The 15,000-nt window shown below is 40.8% G+C and overlaps 1 protein-coding gene across 1 annotated transcript in view; it reads right to left on the reverse strand.

Moving 5' to 3' along the window:
- Positions 1-15,000, reverse strand: part of akap9 (A kinase (PRKA) anchor protein 9) — an 84,758-nt gene that overhangs the window by 7,372 nt on the left and 62,386 nt on the right. The window contains exons 28-45 of the mRNA XM_043233027.1: positions 14,357-14,443; positions 12,225-12,586; positions 10,637-11,072; positions 9,465-9,572; positions 8,775-8,921; positions 8,002-8,046; positions 7,790-7,924; positions 6,587-6,934; positions 5,904-5,964; positions 5,557-5,681; positions 5,157-5,321; positions 3,805-3,966; positions 3,567-3,672; positions 2,768-2,882; positions 1,866-2,016; positions 1,592-1,690; positions 1,255-1,410; positions 1-126 (exon numbers count right to left, since the gene is read on the reverse strand). The exon at positions 1-126 is cut by the window's left edge and continues 362 nt beyond it. Coding sequence (XP_043088962.1) covers positions 1-126; positions 1,255-1,410; positions 1,592-1,690; positions 1,866-2,016; positions 2,768-2,882; positions 3,567-3,672; positions 3,805-3,966; positions 5,157-5,321; positions 5,557-5,681; positions 5,904-5,964; positions 6,587-6,934; positions 7,790-7,924; positions 8,002-8,046; positions 8,775-8,921; positions 9,465-9,572; positions 10,637-11,072; positions 12,225-12,586; positions 14,357-14,443 — 2,934 coding nt within the window. The remainder of the gene's footprint in view (positions 127-1,254; positions 1,411-1,591; positions 1,691-1,865; positions 2,017-2,767; positions 2,883-3,566; positions 3,673-3,804; positions 3,967-5,156; positions 5,322-5,556; positions 5,682-5,903; positions 5,965-6,586; positions 6,935-7,789; positions 7,925-8,001; positions 8,047-8,774; positions 8,922-9,464; positions 9,573-10,636; positions 11,073-12,224; positions 12,587-14,356; positions 14,444-15,000) is intronic.

Here is a 15,000-nt window from a genome sequence, read left to right on the forward strand (position 1 = left end):
CTGCAGCGCCTCCAGCTTGCGTGTCTCCAGCTGCTCCATCAGCTGCACCACCTGCGCCTGCTTCTCGTCCAGCTGCGCCTGCAGCGTCTGCAGCAGAGACTCCACCGAGAGAACCCCGGCCTCCACCTGCACACACACACACACACACACACACACCTCACCTCCATCATCTCATACACACTCAGGGATAGCATCTTACGGTGTGACAGTCCATCTACAAGACACATCCGTTTCATCTTCATTTGACCCTCTAACACTAGCACTCACTAACACTCACACAAAAAAACACACACTTTTAGACTTATGTGTGTGTGTGTGTGTGTGTGTGTGTGTTCGCGCATTATATGTCAACATGTACATGTATAGAATATATATAGAAGCTAGTGTTATTTATGCAATTGAGTGCAAGTCTAAAAATGTGTTTTTTTCTTGTCGTTTTTTTTTAAAAGCGAAGCTGAATTTCAGCATCATTACTCCAGTCTTTAGTGTCACATGATCCTCCAGAAATAATTTCAAAATCAGTCATCAAAACAGTTTATTTAACAGTTAATTCATTTTGTTTTTGGAACCCGTGATACTTAGTTTTTTTAAATTCTCTGACGAATAAAAAGAAAAAAAATAAGAGCATTTATTAAAAATATTAATATTTTGTAACAAATTTTTTTGGTCAGGCAATTTTTATAAATATTTATTTTAATTAAGACTTTTATTCAGCAAGTACGTGTTCAATTGAAAGAAGCGATAGCAAAGATTTATATTGTTAGAAAGATTTGCTGTTATTTTTAACTTTTCATTTATCAAAAAAAGCCTGGCAAATGTAAAAAAATAAATAATAATTTAAATGAATAAAAACAACAAGTGTTGCCAACGTAGATAATCTAATAATTAAACAGTATATTAGAATGATTTCTGATGAATCATTTGACTCTTCAGACTGGAGTAATGATGCTGAGAAATAAATGATGTTCTCAAGTATTAAAAATAATAATTATTACTTCATATTATAACAACATGTTGCAATATTACTATATTATTTTGTACGATTTTTTACTAACAAATCCAAACTATCACAGCATGTTTTTGCATGTGACTTTTTACATTTTATTTGATGTCATTATATATTGTTATTTTGATGTATATTTTTGCTGCATTTATTTCCCATTCTACACTTTTCTTCTTTCTCCTGCACAGTCCTGGAAGGTACCAGAACAACATTTGGACAAATTGCACGTGACGAATAAGATCTGGACTCACTTGGCTGCAGGTGGCCTCGGCCTGCAGGAGTGTGTGTGGCGTCTCGGGCTGTGTGTGTGTCTGCCAGCGCTTCAGCAGCTGTGTGTTGAGCTCCTTCTGTTTCTCCAGAGCGCCGCTGAGCTCCTCGGAGCGAGCTCTCTGAGCCTCCAGCTGCACCTGAACACACAGAGAACAGGGCGAGGTTGTCTACATGCAACTAAAACGTGCATTTGATTAAGACTAAGACTAACAAAAACGGCTGACAAAATGAATAGTGCCGTACGGTTAATGCCCTTCAGTCAGCTGAAACTGAATAGAATTAAAGCCGATTAAGTATAAAAAAACCAAACACTGATACCTGTAGCTCTGAGGAGTCGCTGACGTCTCTGAGTCGAGCTGAAGTCTGCCTCTCTTTCTCCAGAGCGCTCGAGAGCTCCTCCAGAGACAGCTTCAGATCCTGAGGACACACACACACACACACACACACACACCTTACTCCGTGTTGAGGAACACACTACATTAGTTATCAGATTACTTTTCCTAACTTAGTAATGCATGTTGCTTGTTTAACGTAATGTTGTAACGCATTACTTTGAAAGTGGCTTTCCTAACAACCCATCAATATAGGTTACCTCCACTTCCTCTCTCTCGGCCTCCTGCTTCCTGTCCGACCGGCATCTCTCCTTCTCGAAGGCCCACTGCAGCTCTCTGGCTTTCTTCTGCTCCTGAGACAGTCTGTCGTTCAGTGAGTCCACCTCAGCAGCCTTCAGAGACACCTCCGTGCTGACCCACACACACACACACACACACACACACACACACACACACACACACACACACTACTCAGTCCTTAGAGCAGCTCTGTATGCAGGTGTGTGTATGTTTGTGACTTAAATATTTTGAGTATGTTTGAGTCATAAATATACGACTGTCATAATTACAGTAAATAACGGGTCGAGCTCAATGAATAAACAAAAATGAGTCAAAGTGGAACAATCTGAATGTTAAAGCTAACGGTTTAATACGTGAACCACGAGAATGAGTGTGAGTATGTGTGTGTGTGTCTCTCTCTCTGCTGTTTGTGTGTGAGTGAGTATATGTATGTAAATGTCTCTCTCGCTCTACCTGGGTGTGTCTCTGTGTGTGTGTGTGTGTGTGTGTGTGTGAGTGAGTATATGTATGTAAATGTCTCTCTCGCTCTCTATCTGTGTTTGAGAGTATGAGTCTCTCTCTGTGTGTGTGTGTGTGAGACTTTCTCTCTCTCTGTGTGAAAGTGAGCATGTATGTGTGTGTGTGAGTGTCTCTCTCTCTCTCTCTACCTGTGCGTGTCTCTCTCTGTCAGTCTCTCTGTCTCTGTGTGTGTGTGTGTGTGTGTGTGTGTGTGTGTGTGTCTCTCTACCTGTGCGTGTCTCTCTCTGTTTCTGTGTGTGTGTGTGTGTGAGAGTGTCTCTCTTTCTCTCTCTCCCTGTGTGTGTCTCTCTCCGTCAGTCTCTGTCTCTGTGAGTGTGTGTGTGTGTGTGTGTGTGTGTGTTACCGGAGTGCGTCGAGCTCCTTCAGGTGTTTGTGCTGTGTCTGCAGAGCACACTCTAGCTCTAGTTTAGTCTGTTTGAGTTCGGTCTTCATCTCCTCCGGTCTCTCTCTCTCTGTTCCTGATCAACACAGAAATAAAGCCCTGTTTGAAGCTGAAGCTGAAGCTGAGCGCTGCTGGGTAAGATGCTCTAAACCACCGCTTCATTACTGTACAGATAACACTTTATCACAAGGTGTGCTTGTTACACGTTACATATACATCATTTAGTGTTATTATGATGATAATTAGTAATAATACCCAAACAGTAATGTACTGTAACATGTAATTAATTAACATTATTCAGTACTTAAAAAAATAATTGCATTGTAACAAAGACACTTGAAAATAAAGAGTAACAAATGTATTTAATTAGTCACTGCTGATAACTTTTTAAGTCCTATATGGATTCAGTAGATAAGATCCAATCTAAATATATACAAGTTGTTCAAAATGTAATCATACATTAGGTTTTTATATAGTGTACGGTAGGAAATATCTTCATGGAACATGATCTTTACTTAATATCCTACTGATTTTTGTCATAAAAGAAGAGTGTATAATTCTGACTCATAGTGTGTTGTTATGTATTTCTGAGGACTGATGTGTGATACTCATCCTAATAATCAACAGGTTATCAGTGACGAGTTAGCAATATTCTTTTTAACTCTGAGTATTTCAAGTGAGAATGTTACATGAGAACAGCTTTTGAAGGTTAGACTTTAAAGGTTAAAGAGTCAGTGGTTGTAGAGAGCCGTGGTGTTACCGGCTGTGAGCTCCTGGAGCTGATCTCTGAGCTGCTGGATCTCTGAGAGGAGACTGTGTCTGTCAGCGGAGAACAGAGCTCCCATCAGCTCCCGCTGCCTCGCGTCCTGAACACACACACACACACACACACACACGTTTGGGGGTCACAGTTCACACCCTCCTCCACACAAACGAGCTACAGTGGAAAACTATCACAAGTGATATCTGGTGTGTGAGTAACAAAGGCGTATGCTAACCTGCTCGGCTAGCGCTCTCTCCAGCTGGTTGAGATGAATGACGGCGTCAGCCGTGTCCAGACGCTCCAGGTGAGAGTATAAGATGTTCTTGAGTGCGTCTCGCTCCTGAACAAACACCCGCTGGACACCAGAGAGCAGCTCCGCTCGCCAGTCTCCATCCACCTACACACACACACACCTGAGCTATCACCTGTGTGTGTGCTCACCTGTGTGCGTGCGTGTGTATGTGTGTGTGCGCGCTCAACTGTGTGTGTGTGTGTGTGTGTGTGTGTGTGCCATCCACCTGCGCCTGCTCACCTGTGTCTGTGTGTGTGTGTGTGAGAGTCAGTCTCCATGTGTGTGTACACACACACACACAACACCTGAGCTATCACCTGTGTGTGTGTGCGCGCTCAACTGTGTGTGTGTGTGTGCATGTGCTCACCTGTGTGCGTGCGTGTGTATGTGTGTGTGCGCGCTCACCTGTGTCTGTGTGTGTGTGTGTGTGAGAGAGAGTCAGTCTCCATCCACCTACACACACAACACCTGAGCTATCACCTGTGTGTGTGTGCGCTCAACTGTGTGTGTGTGTGTGTGCATGTGTGCGCGTGTGTGCGCGCTCACCTGTGTCTGTGTGTGTGTGTGTGAGAGAGTCAGTCTCCATCCACCTCCACACACACACACACACAACACCTGAGCTATCACCTGTGTGTGTGTGTGCGTGTGTGTGTGCATGTGTGCTCACCTGTGTGCGTGTGTGTGTATGTGTGTGTGTGCGCTCACCTGTGTCTGTGTCTGTGTGTGTGTGTGTGTGAGAGAGTCAGTCTCCATCCACCTACACACACAACACCTGAGCATGTGTGTGTGCGTGCGTGCGTGCGTATGTGTGCTCGCTCACCTGTGTGTGTGTGTATGTGTGTGTGTGTGTGTGCGATCACCTGTGTGTGTGTGCATGTGCATGTGTGTGTGTGTGTGTGTGTAGGGGTGTGTGTGCGCACTCAACTCTGTGTGTGTGTGTGTGCGCGCTCACCTGTGTGTGTGTGTGTGCGCTCACCTGTGTGTGTGTATGTGTGTGTGTGTGTGAGATCACCTGTGTGTGTGCATGTGTGTGTGTGCATGTGTGTGTGCGCGCTCAACTCTGTGTGTGTGTGCGTGTGTGAGATCACCTGTGTGTGTTCACCTGTGTGTGTGTGTGTATGTGTGCATGTGCTCACCTGTGTGTGTGTGTGTGTGTGTGCGCTCACCTGTGTGTGTGTGTGTGTGTGTGTGTGTGCGCTCACCTGTGTGTGTGTGTGTGTGTGAGTCAGTCTCCATCCACCTACACACACGGACCACCTGAGCTATCACCTGTGTGTGTGTGTGTGCGCGCTCACCTGTGTGTGTGTCTGCAGTCTGCTGATGAGGAGTGTGAGGGACTCGAGGGTGTTGATGAAGGCGTCTCTCTCTCTGCTCCAGCTCTGAGGAGCTCCTTCGGTCAGAGGCAGCTCGGACAGAGACAGCACCTGCATGCCCTCCTGATGGACCTCCCGCAGCAAGCTCTGAGAGAACATTATTATAGTAATTATTCCTTTCAGATTCTTACAGCAGCACTTTGGGCTACAGTCTATACACACATCTGATTCATCTAATATAAGATGCGTAGAGATTAACTTTTAAAATCATAGTCCTGTGCTGTTTCTGCTTCCACCTGGTGGGGGCGTGGCCTACAAGTGCACTGCCCCCAGCCCAAGCCCCGCCCCCATGAAACATGATGATGTATGAGAGCAGCCTCACCTTGATCCTGTCGGGCAGGACGTCCGGCTCCGGGTCCCGCCGGGCTCCTTCAGGTGTGCTGCGGTTCTCCTGCTGCAGGTGAGGAGCATCAGACGCCACTCGCTGACTCCAGTCTGACCCGCTGTCTGTGACACACACACACACACACACACACACACACACACACACACACACACACACACATCGAGGACGCATTCCACCGACCAAACATGTGTTCACTTCACTGACCAATTATTTTTACCATGATTTTCATCGAATTACATTTTCTCATAAACCAAAACAAGACAATAACTAAATAAAAGTGAGTGATTCTAGCTGTAATATGAATGTTTGTAGTAATCCCTCACCACTGGTGTATCCATCTTTGAACGGAGAGACGGCTGGACGCTCAGATCTCACGGACGCTGCCTGAGAAAAGCACAATATTTTATTTTGAAGAGAATTTGAAGACAGACTATTTTTATTTTCTTAATAAATGTTTCTGGTTTTATTGTGAATTATTTGTTAGCGTGTGCTACTTAAACACAGAATAACATGACTATTTTAATGAAAGTTGAACTTCTGAAACTATTTTTTTTTTACACACGCAACAAAGTAAAAGAAAATCATTAGTAGTCGTCGCTCCATCATCTTTGTGAATGTGGAGTAACATCAGGGTTATTACAGCAAACTAAACACAAAGACACTTTGGAACTAAACATTTGTTAGTTTCAACTAAACATGAACTGAAATAACATAAAATATATATGTATATTATTATCATTTAAAAAAAAAACACTTTCTACAACTTAAAAAGTAAAATGAATATGAAATCAATAAACAGTTAATAAAAATTAAAGAAATAATAAAAATGTAAAATTATATTAATTAATTTAAAAATAGGAATTTAGTATCTCAATTTTTATATATATATAAATAATTTTTTCATAAATATTTACATGCATAATATATACATAATAAATATACAGAGCACACATATTACATAAAACCGTTATTTTGGCCCTGATCTCAGTGACCGATTGAAGCTGACCTCAGTGACCTGTGCGGTCCGGAGTGTGTGTACGGCGTCTCTCAGCGCCACACACTCGTCCTCCAGCTGCTGGGTCTCTCTCCTCAGGCTCTCGCTCTCAGAGATGTGTCTGGCCTCCATGTCCAGGATCTCGGCCGCATGCAGCTCCTGCATCTGAGCGATCTTCTCCTCGTACTCCGCCATCATCTCCTGCAGCTCCGTGCTCCGGTCCGGCCCGTGATGCTCTCCGGCGTCTCCTCTCCGTCTCGCCTCCTCCTCCTCCTCCTCCTCCTCCTCGCTGGATCTGGTCAAAGCGGTCTGGAGCTCCCGAACTTTATCCTTCAGCTCAGCGATGGACGCGTCTCTGACCTGAGAGAGAGAGAAACCATCGGACCAAGTCACGTCTGTGCTTCAGTGAAAGATCTGGGCCCACCATTCAGCTAAGATCAGGGGGTTTATTTAGCTCTGTGCATTATTTTGCTGCGGTCCCTCTACACATGTATACACATGTACACATGTAAGTGTACTAAAAATAAAATGATAAAAATGTAAAAATATAACAAATAATTAATCAAAAATGTAAAGATGTAGTAATTTATAATGTAATATAATAAATAAAAAATAGGCTAAAAATAATAAATTAAAATGTAATAAAATCTTAACAGAATAATAAACAATAAATATTAATAAAATAAAAAATACACTCTAAAAATGCACTCTAAAATTACTTTAATATATGAATTAATATACTGTGCATTTAAATAAATAGCCAAAACCTATGGCAATAAGACACTTCCAAAAAGTAATTAGATCATATAAATCTGAAATGAACATTATTTTAAAATGAAAACAAAACAAGAATGTAAAATTAAAATACATAAAAGATTTTTTTAATTAAAAGCAAAAAGAAGTACTTAATAAAAAACATTATATAGTCATTAACAGGTCAAATTAAAATGATTTCAAAATAAAATACTTAGTAAAATTTATTTAAAATGAAAATAAATGCATTTAACTTTTTTAAGAAAAAAAACCCTACTATTGTAAAGACATTCAAGCTCTAGTAAATTTTTTTGTAAATAATTTAACAAATGTACTTTATATCCATGTTTTATTTATTTAGATTTTTTTGCTTTTATGTAAAACATTTGTAAGCTCTTTGGCTCCTTCATCCAGCACTAGGGGGCAGCAGACAGGAAGCAGACAGGAGTGAACAGGAAGTACCTGGATCTCCTCCTGCAGTTTGAGGCCGCGCTCTCGGAGGCTCCTCAGCTCTTCTCTGGAGACGGCCGCTTCACCTTTGACCTCCTGCAGCTCCTGCAGCAGCTCCGTGGTGGAGCGGTCGTCCTCCTGCGACGCCTGAGGAGAGAGCAGCAGAGGTTAAAGGTCACAGCGAGCGCCCGTCAGACGAGTGAGATCCGGCGGAGGACACTCACCCTGTGAAGCTGGTCCTTCAGCAGAGCGATGCTCATCTCCCGCTCCTGAACAAACAACAAACATCAGCTGCATGCAGAAAAACACTAATCATTCATTCATTACTAAATTATTAGCATTATTCATTTTAATTAATTCATTAAACATAAAATACAATTACTATAATTACAAAAACTATAATTACTTTTTATATATCTTTTATTAACAAAATTGACATTGATCCATATATACACATAAAAGAAAAAAAATACAAAAAATGGGAAAAGAAATGCAAAATTATATATATATATATATATATATATATATATATATATAAATAATTACAACAGAACATTTAAAATAAAATATAAAAGAATAAAAATAATGTTTAAACAATGTTAAATAATGTTTATATATATAAAATTTCAGAAATTTTTCTTGTGCAATTTAAATTGTATTAACATGTAAATTATATGCTTGTGTTTTACCAAAATTTTGCAATTACATATCAATTTAGATATAATACTAATACTCAAAAAAAAAATATATATAATATAATATATATATATATATATATATATATATATATATATATATATATATATATATATATATATATATATATATATATATATATAATAGATATAATAGCGCTGTGAAATCAACGAATCACATCCAAAAATCAAAGTCTGTGTTTCCATAACACGCGAGCCCTGTGAATATGTACATGTATATCTATACACGGGTTCATATGACAGAACATGTACTGATGCTGTATGGAGGAAGTGAGCGGCACCTGCAGCAGCTCCTCCAGCCTGACCCTTTGACCCCTGCAGCTCTCCAGCTCCTGCAGCGTGCCGCTCGCGTGACCTCTGACCTCCTGCAGCTCCGCCAGCAGTCGCGTCGTCTCGGCGGCGTCCTCTTCACGCGAGCTCGGCGACACCTGCGGCAGGAACAGGAAGTCAAGGTCGCTCTCGCAGGAAGCTTGCGTCGCAACACAAAACTGCGTCCAATCTCAGTGAAATCCGTGCGCTATTATTTAACCAGATAACGGATAATAAACAGAAAAGTACCTTTTCTAGATGTTTCTTACGCTGAACTAAGTGATCTACGGTCACAAGCTAAGAACACCTAAGTGATGAACCGGTGAGACAGGAAGCATGGCGTGATGTGTCTGTGCACTGTATATTATATCTGTTTTTATTTTTAAATGATCGTTATCATAAAAAATACTAATTGTGCAACCCTACAAATGAACACAAATTACCTTGAAATTAAAACGACACAAAGCTACTGAAGATGCACTGAAACGTTTATCACAATGTAATATCATGTAAAAACCTATTCCAGTTACTAAAATAACTCAAATGTGCATAAACATGGATACAAGCGATATTACATATTACTAAACAATATTACTAAAAAAACTAACATAAAAAACGAATTCAAACTATGGTGAATAGTTCATGAGAAGGCGGCCTTGTACCCGGATCTCTTCCTGAAGCGTGCGGCTCAGCTCCTCTTCCGTGGACGCCGCTTGACCTCTGACCTCCGGCAGCAGCTCCGACAGCGCCTGACCGCCCTCCCCTGACCCCTGAGGACACACACCAACTCTACAGATCATCTCAAACAGAAATCAATACAAAACTGAAATCCTCACTTGGACGGAGGAACTATAGAAATCAGAAAGAGACGTGTGCTGCATGTTTAGAGTCAAGCGTGCCGCTGCTCAGTAAAGAGCTTTGATGCCAAAATAAAAAGTATTGATTGATTGATTGATTGAAGGAGGAGTTCACACACGAAGGACGATTACAGTATATATGACATACAGTCTGTATGACTCGTGGATAGCGGCCATTATTCTAAACGACGGAAATGTGACATGTCTGCAAGTATTACGGCGTAAAGCTGTAGTTCTCGAATTATCTCGAAGTAAAAAACTGACTTCAAGTAAGCTTCTTGGCTGACGTGTCCCTCGACGTATGACGCAACTTATGTCTTACGTTGTGTGTCGGTAAAAAAAACGACAACAAAAAAACAGATATTTATCATATTAAAAATATACATGTTTGACAAAAACCCAGCGATCTGCATCAGAGGACATGTGACAGCCCCTGCTAGCGGATATATCTGATGTTCGTAACTTCACAATAATGGCCGCTATCCAGATACACCTAGGATGGCTCTGGGGTGAGTAAAATACGGGCTGGCTTTCATTTTTGGGGGAACTATTCATTTAACAGTGCTCGCCGCCAAAATAAAAGCTCTGTGGTTTAATCATTTCAACTTGATTGAAAAAAAAAAAACCTGTAAAATAAACTGCTGGAATTAAATGATTTATAGGAATTTCTTGATTCTGTAATCTTCTGTAAAGTCTTGCAGCATTTGCCGTTCGGTTATTTGACAGAACTGTTAAACAAAAGCTAATATAAACTAAACTAATAATTATGATGAAAGTCTCATTTATCGGCCAAATATAACAAAATTATTGATAATCAAAAAATGCCAAATATCGGCCGATAATATCGGTAATGACAATATATCAGCTGCCCACTTTAAATCATACTAATATATTAATTCATTGTATTTAAAGTATCAGTTTACCCAAAATATTAATTAATAATAATGTTAATAACTGTCAGTGCAGCAGTGACGCACCTCGGCGGCCGGCAGCCATGATCTGCTCGGTCTGGTCCTCATCTGGTTCAGGAGGTCGATCATCACAGCTAACCTCCTCTCATACTCCATCACCTCCTCCTCAGAGCTGCTCAACAGCTGCTTCTGAAGCTCCTGGTCCTTCTGCATCCCGCTCAGACCCTCCTCCAGCTCCTTCAGCTTCTCCGCCAGCAGACCGGTCCCCCCGGTGGAGGTGCCGTCCTGCGCCGTGAGGCCCTCCGACCGCAGCTGCGCGCTGGGGCCTATGGCTTCTCCTGCGCGGGCCTCAGCGCGGAGCTCTTTGGTTTGGGTCTGGATGGCTTCCAGTTGTGCTTGACTGACCAGAACGGCGGCCACCTTCTCCCTGAGTTTCTCCTCCAGCTGAGACACTTTCTCGTACAGAGCGCCGGCGTCCGTTTGCGCTCGCTCCACCTTCAGCCTGCGGTCGTGGGAAGTATGCAATTTAGTCTTAGTGTGGGTTATGCATGTTTTAGTGCACTAAAAGTCTGAATTAAAGCTAAGTCACATTTTAACCATGCTGTATACTGGTCAAACGGATTGCAAACCGCAGTTATTGATCACGGTTGTCATTTATACTTGGCAAATGCAAGCATGAAACCTCATGAAGGTCTGTTTTTTCCTCCTCTTTTTTGTCAGTAATATTGCATCTTAATATAGTCACAGCGAGATGTCTGCATCATCTAGGAAAATATAAAACGGTAAATATATTTTTGGTCATTATTTTAACTAAGGAAACTACATTCAACGGGGGGGGGGATTTAAACGCATGACATCTGGCAACCATGAAAACTCTTATAAAAAAAAGCTTTTATCTGGAGTACATGTTTGCACGTAAAGAGATTATTTTTCAAACTTTTTAGCTGCGTCTTTTATAATTAATTATTAATCAATGAATTATTATGAGTTTTTTTTGCATCCATCCATTACTCGTGATCGCTATCGGGTCTAATACGCTCATTTTCTGTTCATCTGGCATCGGTGAGACGAGACCTTGTGCGTCGGCACGCAAACATTAAGTACCATGAAGTTTTCGTGGTCTATATTTGTTCTGAAGCCATTCGATCGTTCAACGTGAGGCACAGATGAATATTTGGAGATGTTTTAGTCGTTTTACAGTATATATGTATTTATAAACGTACGTTATATTTGAATGTATTTTACAACAATACAAAAAGCAATGTGTAACATCTGACCAGAATTAGTCATCCTGGGGTTTTTTTTAGAATATGTTTTGCTCAATTAACCACCAACCTACATAATAATAGTATTTCCGTCATATATTATGATTATATACAGTTTCAATTGTTAGTTTTTTAAAAACTACCTTTTTCATATTTTTTCAACACAAAATATTGCTGATCAGGTCAACACAGAGAAGTAAAGAAAAGCTAAACTGATTAAAGAAATACTGTGCTGGATTGGATGGGTATCTGCTGAATTTTCGTGATTGGATGAGAAGGTATTAGTTAGCGTTTAAATCTGAAATCTGGCAACCCAGAAATCTTGAAATCTGGCAACCCAGTCACAGGCTAAGGCGTCCCCGGACCGCTTGGAGGTGATGAAGCCTGACCTGCACGCTCTCAGCTCCGAGTCCTTCTCCTCCACGCTGGTCTCCAGCTCCTCCACCCGCCGACTCAGGCTCGTGACCTTTGACCCGGCGCTCTCCTCCAGCGCCTGGACCTGGGCCTGCAGCACGACGAGCGAGGCGGTCTTGTCCCTCAGCGCCTCCTCCATCCTCTGCCTCATCTCGTCGTACTCGTCGGGACCCTGCGTGCGCTCGATGAGGGTGAGCTCGTGCTGCAGCTTCTCGATGACGGAGCCGAGCTGCTCCACCTCCTCCTCGCCGTCCCTCTTCAGACGCTGCTGCTCGCTCCGCAGACACTCCACCTGCGCCTGCAGCTCGGCCACGAGCTCGTCCTTCAGCTGCGCCGCCTGCAGAGCGACACATCGGCTCACCACACAATATTCTGACAAATGTTCAAGCTGCTGCTTGGCGTGCCGTTAAAGACGACGGCTTGAATGAATCACTTTATACTGACGAGATTAAATATGCAATGATAAATGTAGCGATGCACCAAAACGATTGATTTATTTCACTGAGCGTTGATGCATTTCATTGCATTTATTTGCAATTGAATTCATTAAACTTACAATTTAACGACAACTTATCACGAACTACTAAAAATATAAAAAAATAAATAAAAAATTGAAGAGACCCACTTAAAAAATAAACTAATTATTTTCTTTACCCCCAAATTATTATTTTTATGTTTTTTAATAGTTTAATGACATAAAAAACATGTCTAATAAATTAAATGTAATGTTTAAAAATGTAATAATATATGAATGAATATTAGTAATGTAATGTATGTTATTGTAAAAAAATAAAAAAATATATATATGAAATTGTCCTATAAAGTGTTTTTTTGCTGTTTAAATAATGCTTAAAATTTAAATAAAAGTAAAATGTAAACACATACATACATATATATATATATATTATATATATATATATATATATACACACATACATACATACATGCATACACATAGATACATATATATATATATATTCCATTCCTCTGAATAACTGAAGAGTACATGCTTCTTTCATGAATTCAGAATATAGAATATAGAGCATGAGCTCTATGAGTTATTATGGCACCAGCAATAAAACAATACACACTATCATCATATGAATAACTCAGACATTCTCTGCATTTCAGTAAAAAATATAATAATATAAGTTGTAACAACATGAGCATGAGGAAATGATGACAAAATATCTTCTTTTGACGACGCATTTCTTCAAAATACTGAAAATTAAAAAAAATACAGAAAGATTTAGAAATCTGAGGCAAGAATATATCAGCCGTGCAATATATGCCTACATGCTATTCTTTTGCTTTTATGCAAATATAAATATTCTGTCATCATTAACCCATGTTTTTTTAGGGAACACAAAAAGGATGTATTAGACAATAAGCTCTCTTTCATACAGTGACTCACACAGTGACCTGGAGTGATTAAATACAACTAAAATTAACAGTTACTTTAAAATAAAACGTTAACAAATAGACTTTTGTTAAAGCTAAACTATTTAAAGGAACAATTCTCATTTTTGTTTAATTTGATGCACTAATATATATATATATATATATATATATATATATATATATATATATATATATATATATATATATATAATGATATTATGTCATGTCACTTGTCTTCTACTGTGTGGAAAAGAGCAGCGTGAGCATCCTGCTAAACATCTCATTTCATCTTCCTCAATCAAAAACATGGGACTGGGTCGGTCGTTCTCTTTCTGGTCAAGACGTCCCTTTCACCAGGAGGGTGTGAGACGAGTTCAAGAAAAACACGGCGCAGAACAAGAGGAACACACACCAAACCACATCAAAGCTCAGGATCCGAGGTCTGCTCCGAAGAACAGCAAACACGTCCCGTTTAAAGAATCGCCAGGCACTCTTTAAACACACGCTCATGCGTTTCGCCGCTTGTGTCACGCTTGCTCAAAATAAGATGCAAACACAAGCTGGCAAAAGACACGAGATGCACCAAACCAGACAGACGACGCACACACACACGGGTTGACGGCTGCTGCTGCATGCATGCGTGTGTGACGCGGCTTCCACACACACACACACACACACACACACACACACACACACACGTCTTTACCTCGTTCTCAGGCTCTGTCCCCGTGCGCTGACGCTTAGCGAGCTGTTCGTGAAGGACGGCTATCTGCCTGTCCTTCTCCTCCAACACCTTCAAGAGTTAAACATCATCACATGACTCTGGATTCAGGGCAGTGTCGTCTGGCGGGAGGCGGCTGGGGCTGCGGCACGAGCTAAGATTAGCCACGAGATGCTCTCTGTCTGACACTCGCAGCGATTCATAGACGAGTCAACATGAGACGTGTGACCCGAGAGAACCAAAGCAGTCTGAACATCCCCTTTAAAGCGGTCCAGACGAACACCTTGATCACTAATGATATATTCACACTGAGAAACTGACTAAATCTCTGAGGAACATGATCTCTATACGCTAATGATTCCTGACACAGAACAGCTACAAACAGAACTGCTTTTGTGCTCCAGGGTCACATTCATTGACTGAATTCATCAGATATAGATGTTAATAATTTATCAGTGCATGCTATCATAAAGAAGAATGATTGTCTTCGTGATCCGTCATTAAAATTTAATAACTAACTGTGAATCGCTCTTATTTTACATCCCTTTTCCTTCACTGCAAACAAGGACATGAAGGAAAACGTGTCACATTTATGTTTTTTTTTTTTTAAATATCTGCCAATGAGTTCA

This window comes from Puntigrus tetrazona, unplaced genomic scaffold (genome assembly GCF_018831695.1).
Source record: "Puntigrus tetrazona isolate hp1 unplaced genomic scaffold, ASM1883169v1 S000000746, whole genome shotgun sequence".
Taxonomy (NCBI): Eukaryota; Metazoa; Chordata; class Actinopteri; order Cypriniformes; family Cyprinidae; genus Puntigrus; species Puntigrus tetrazona.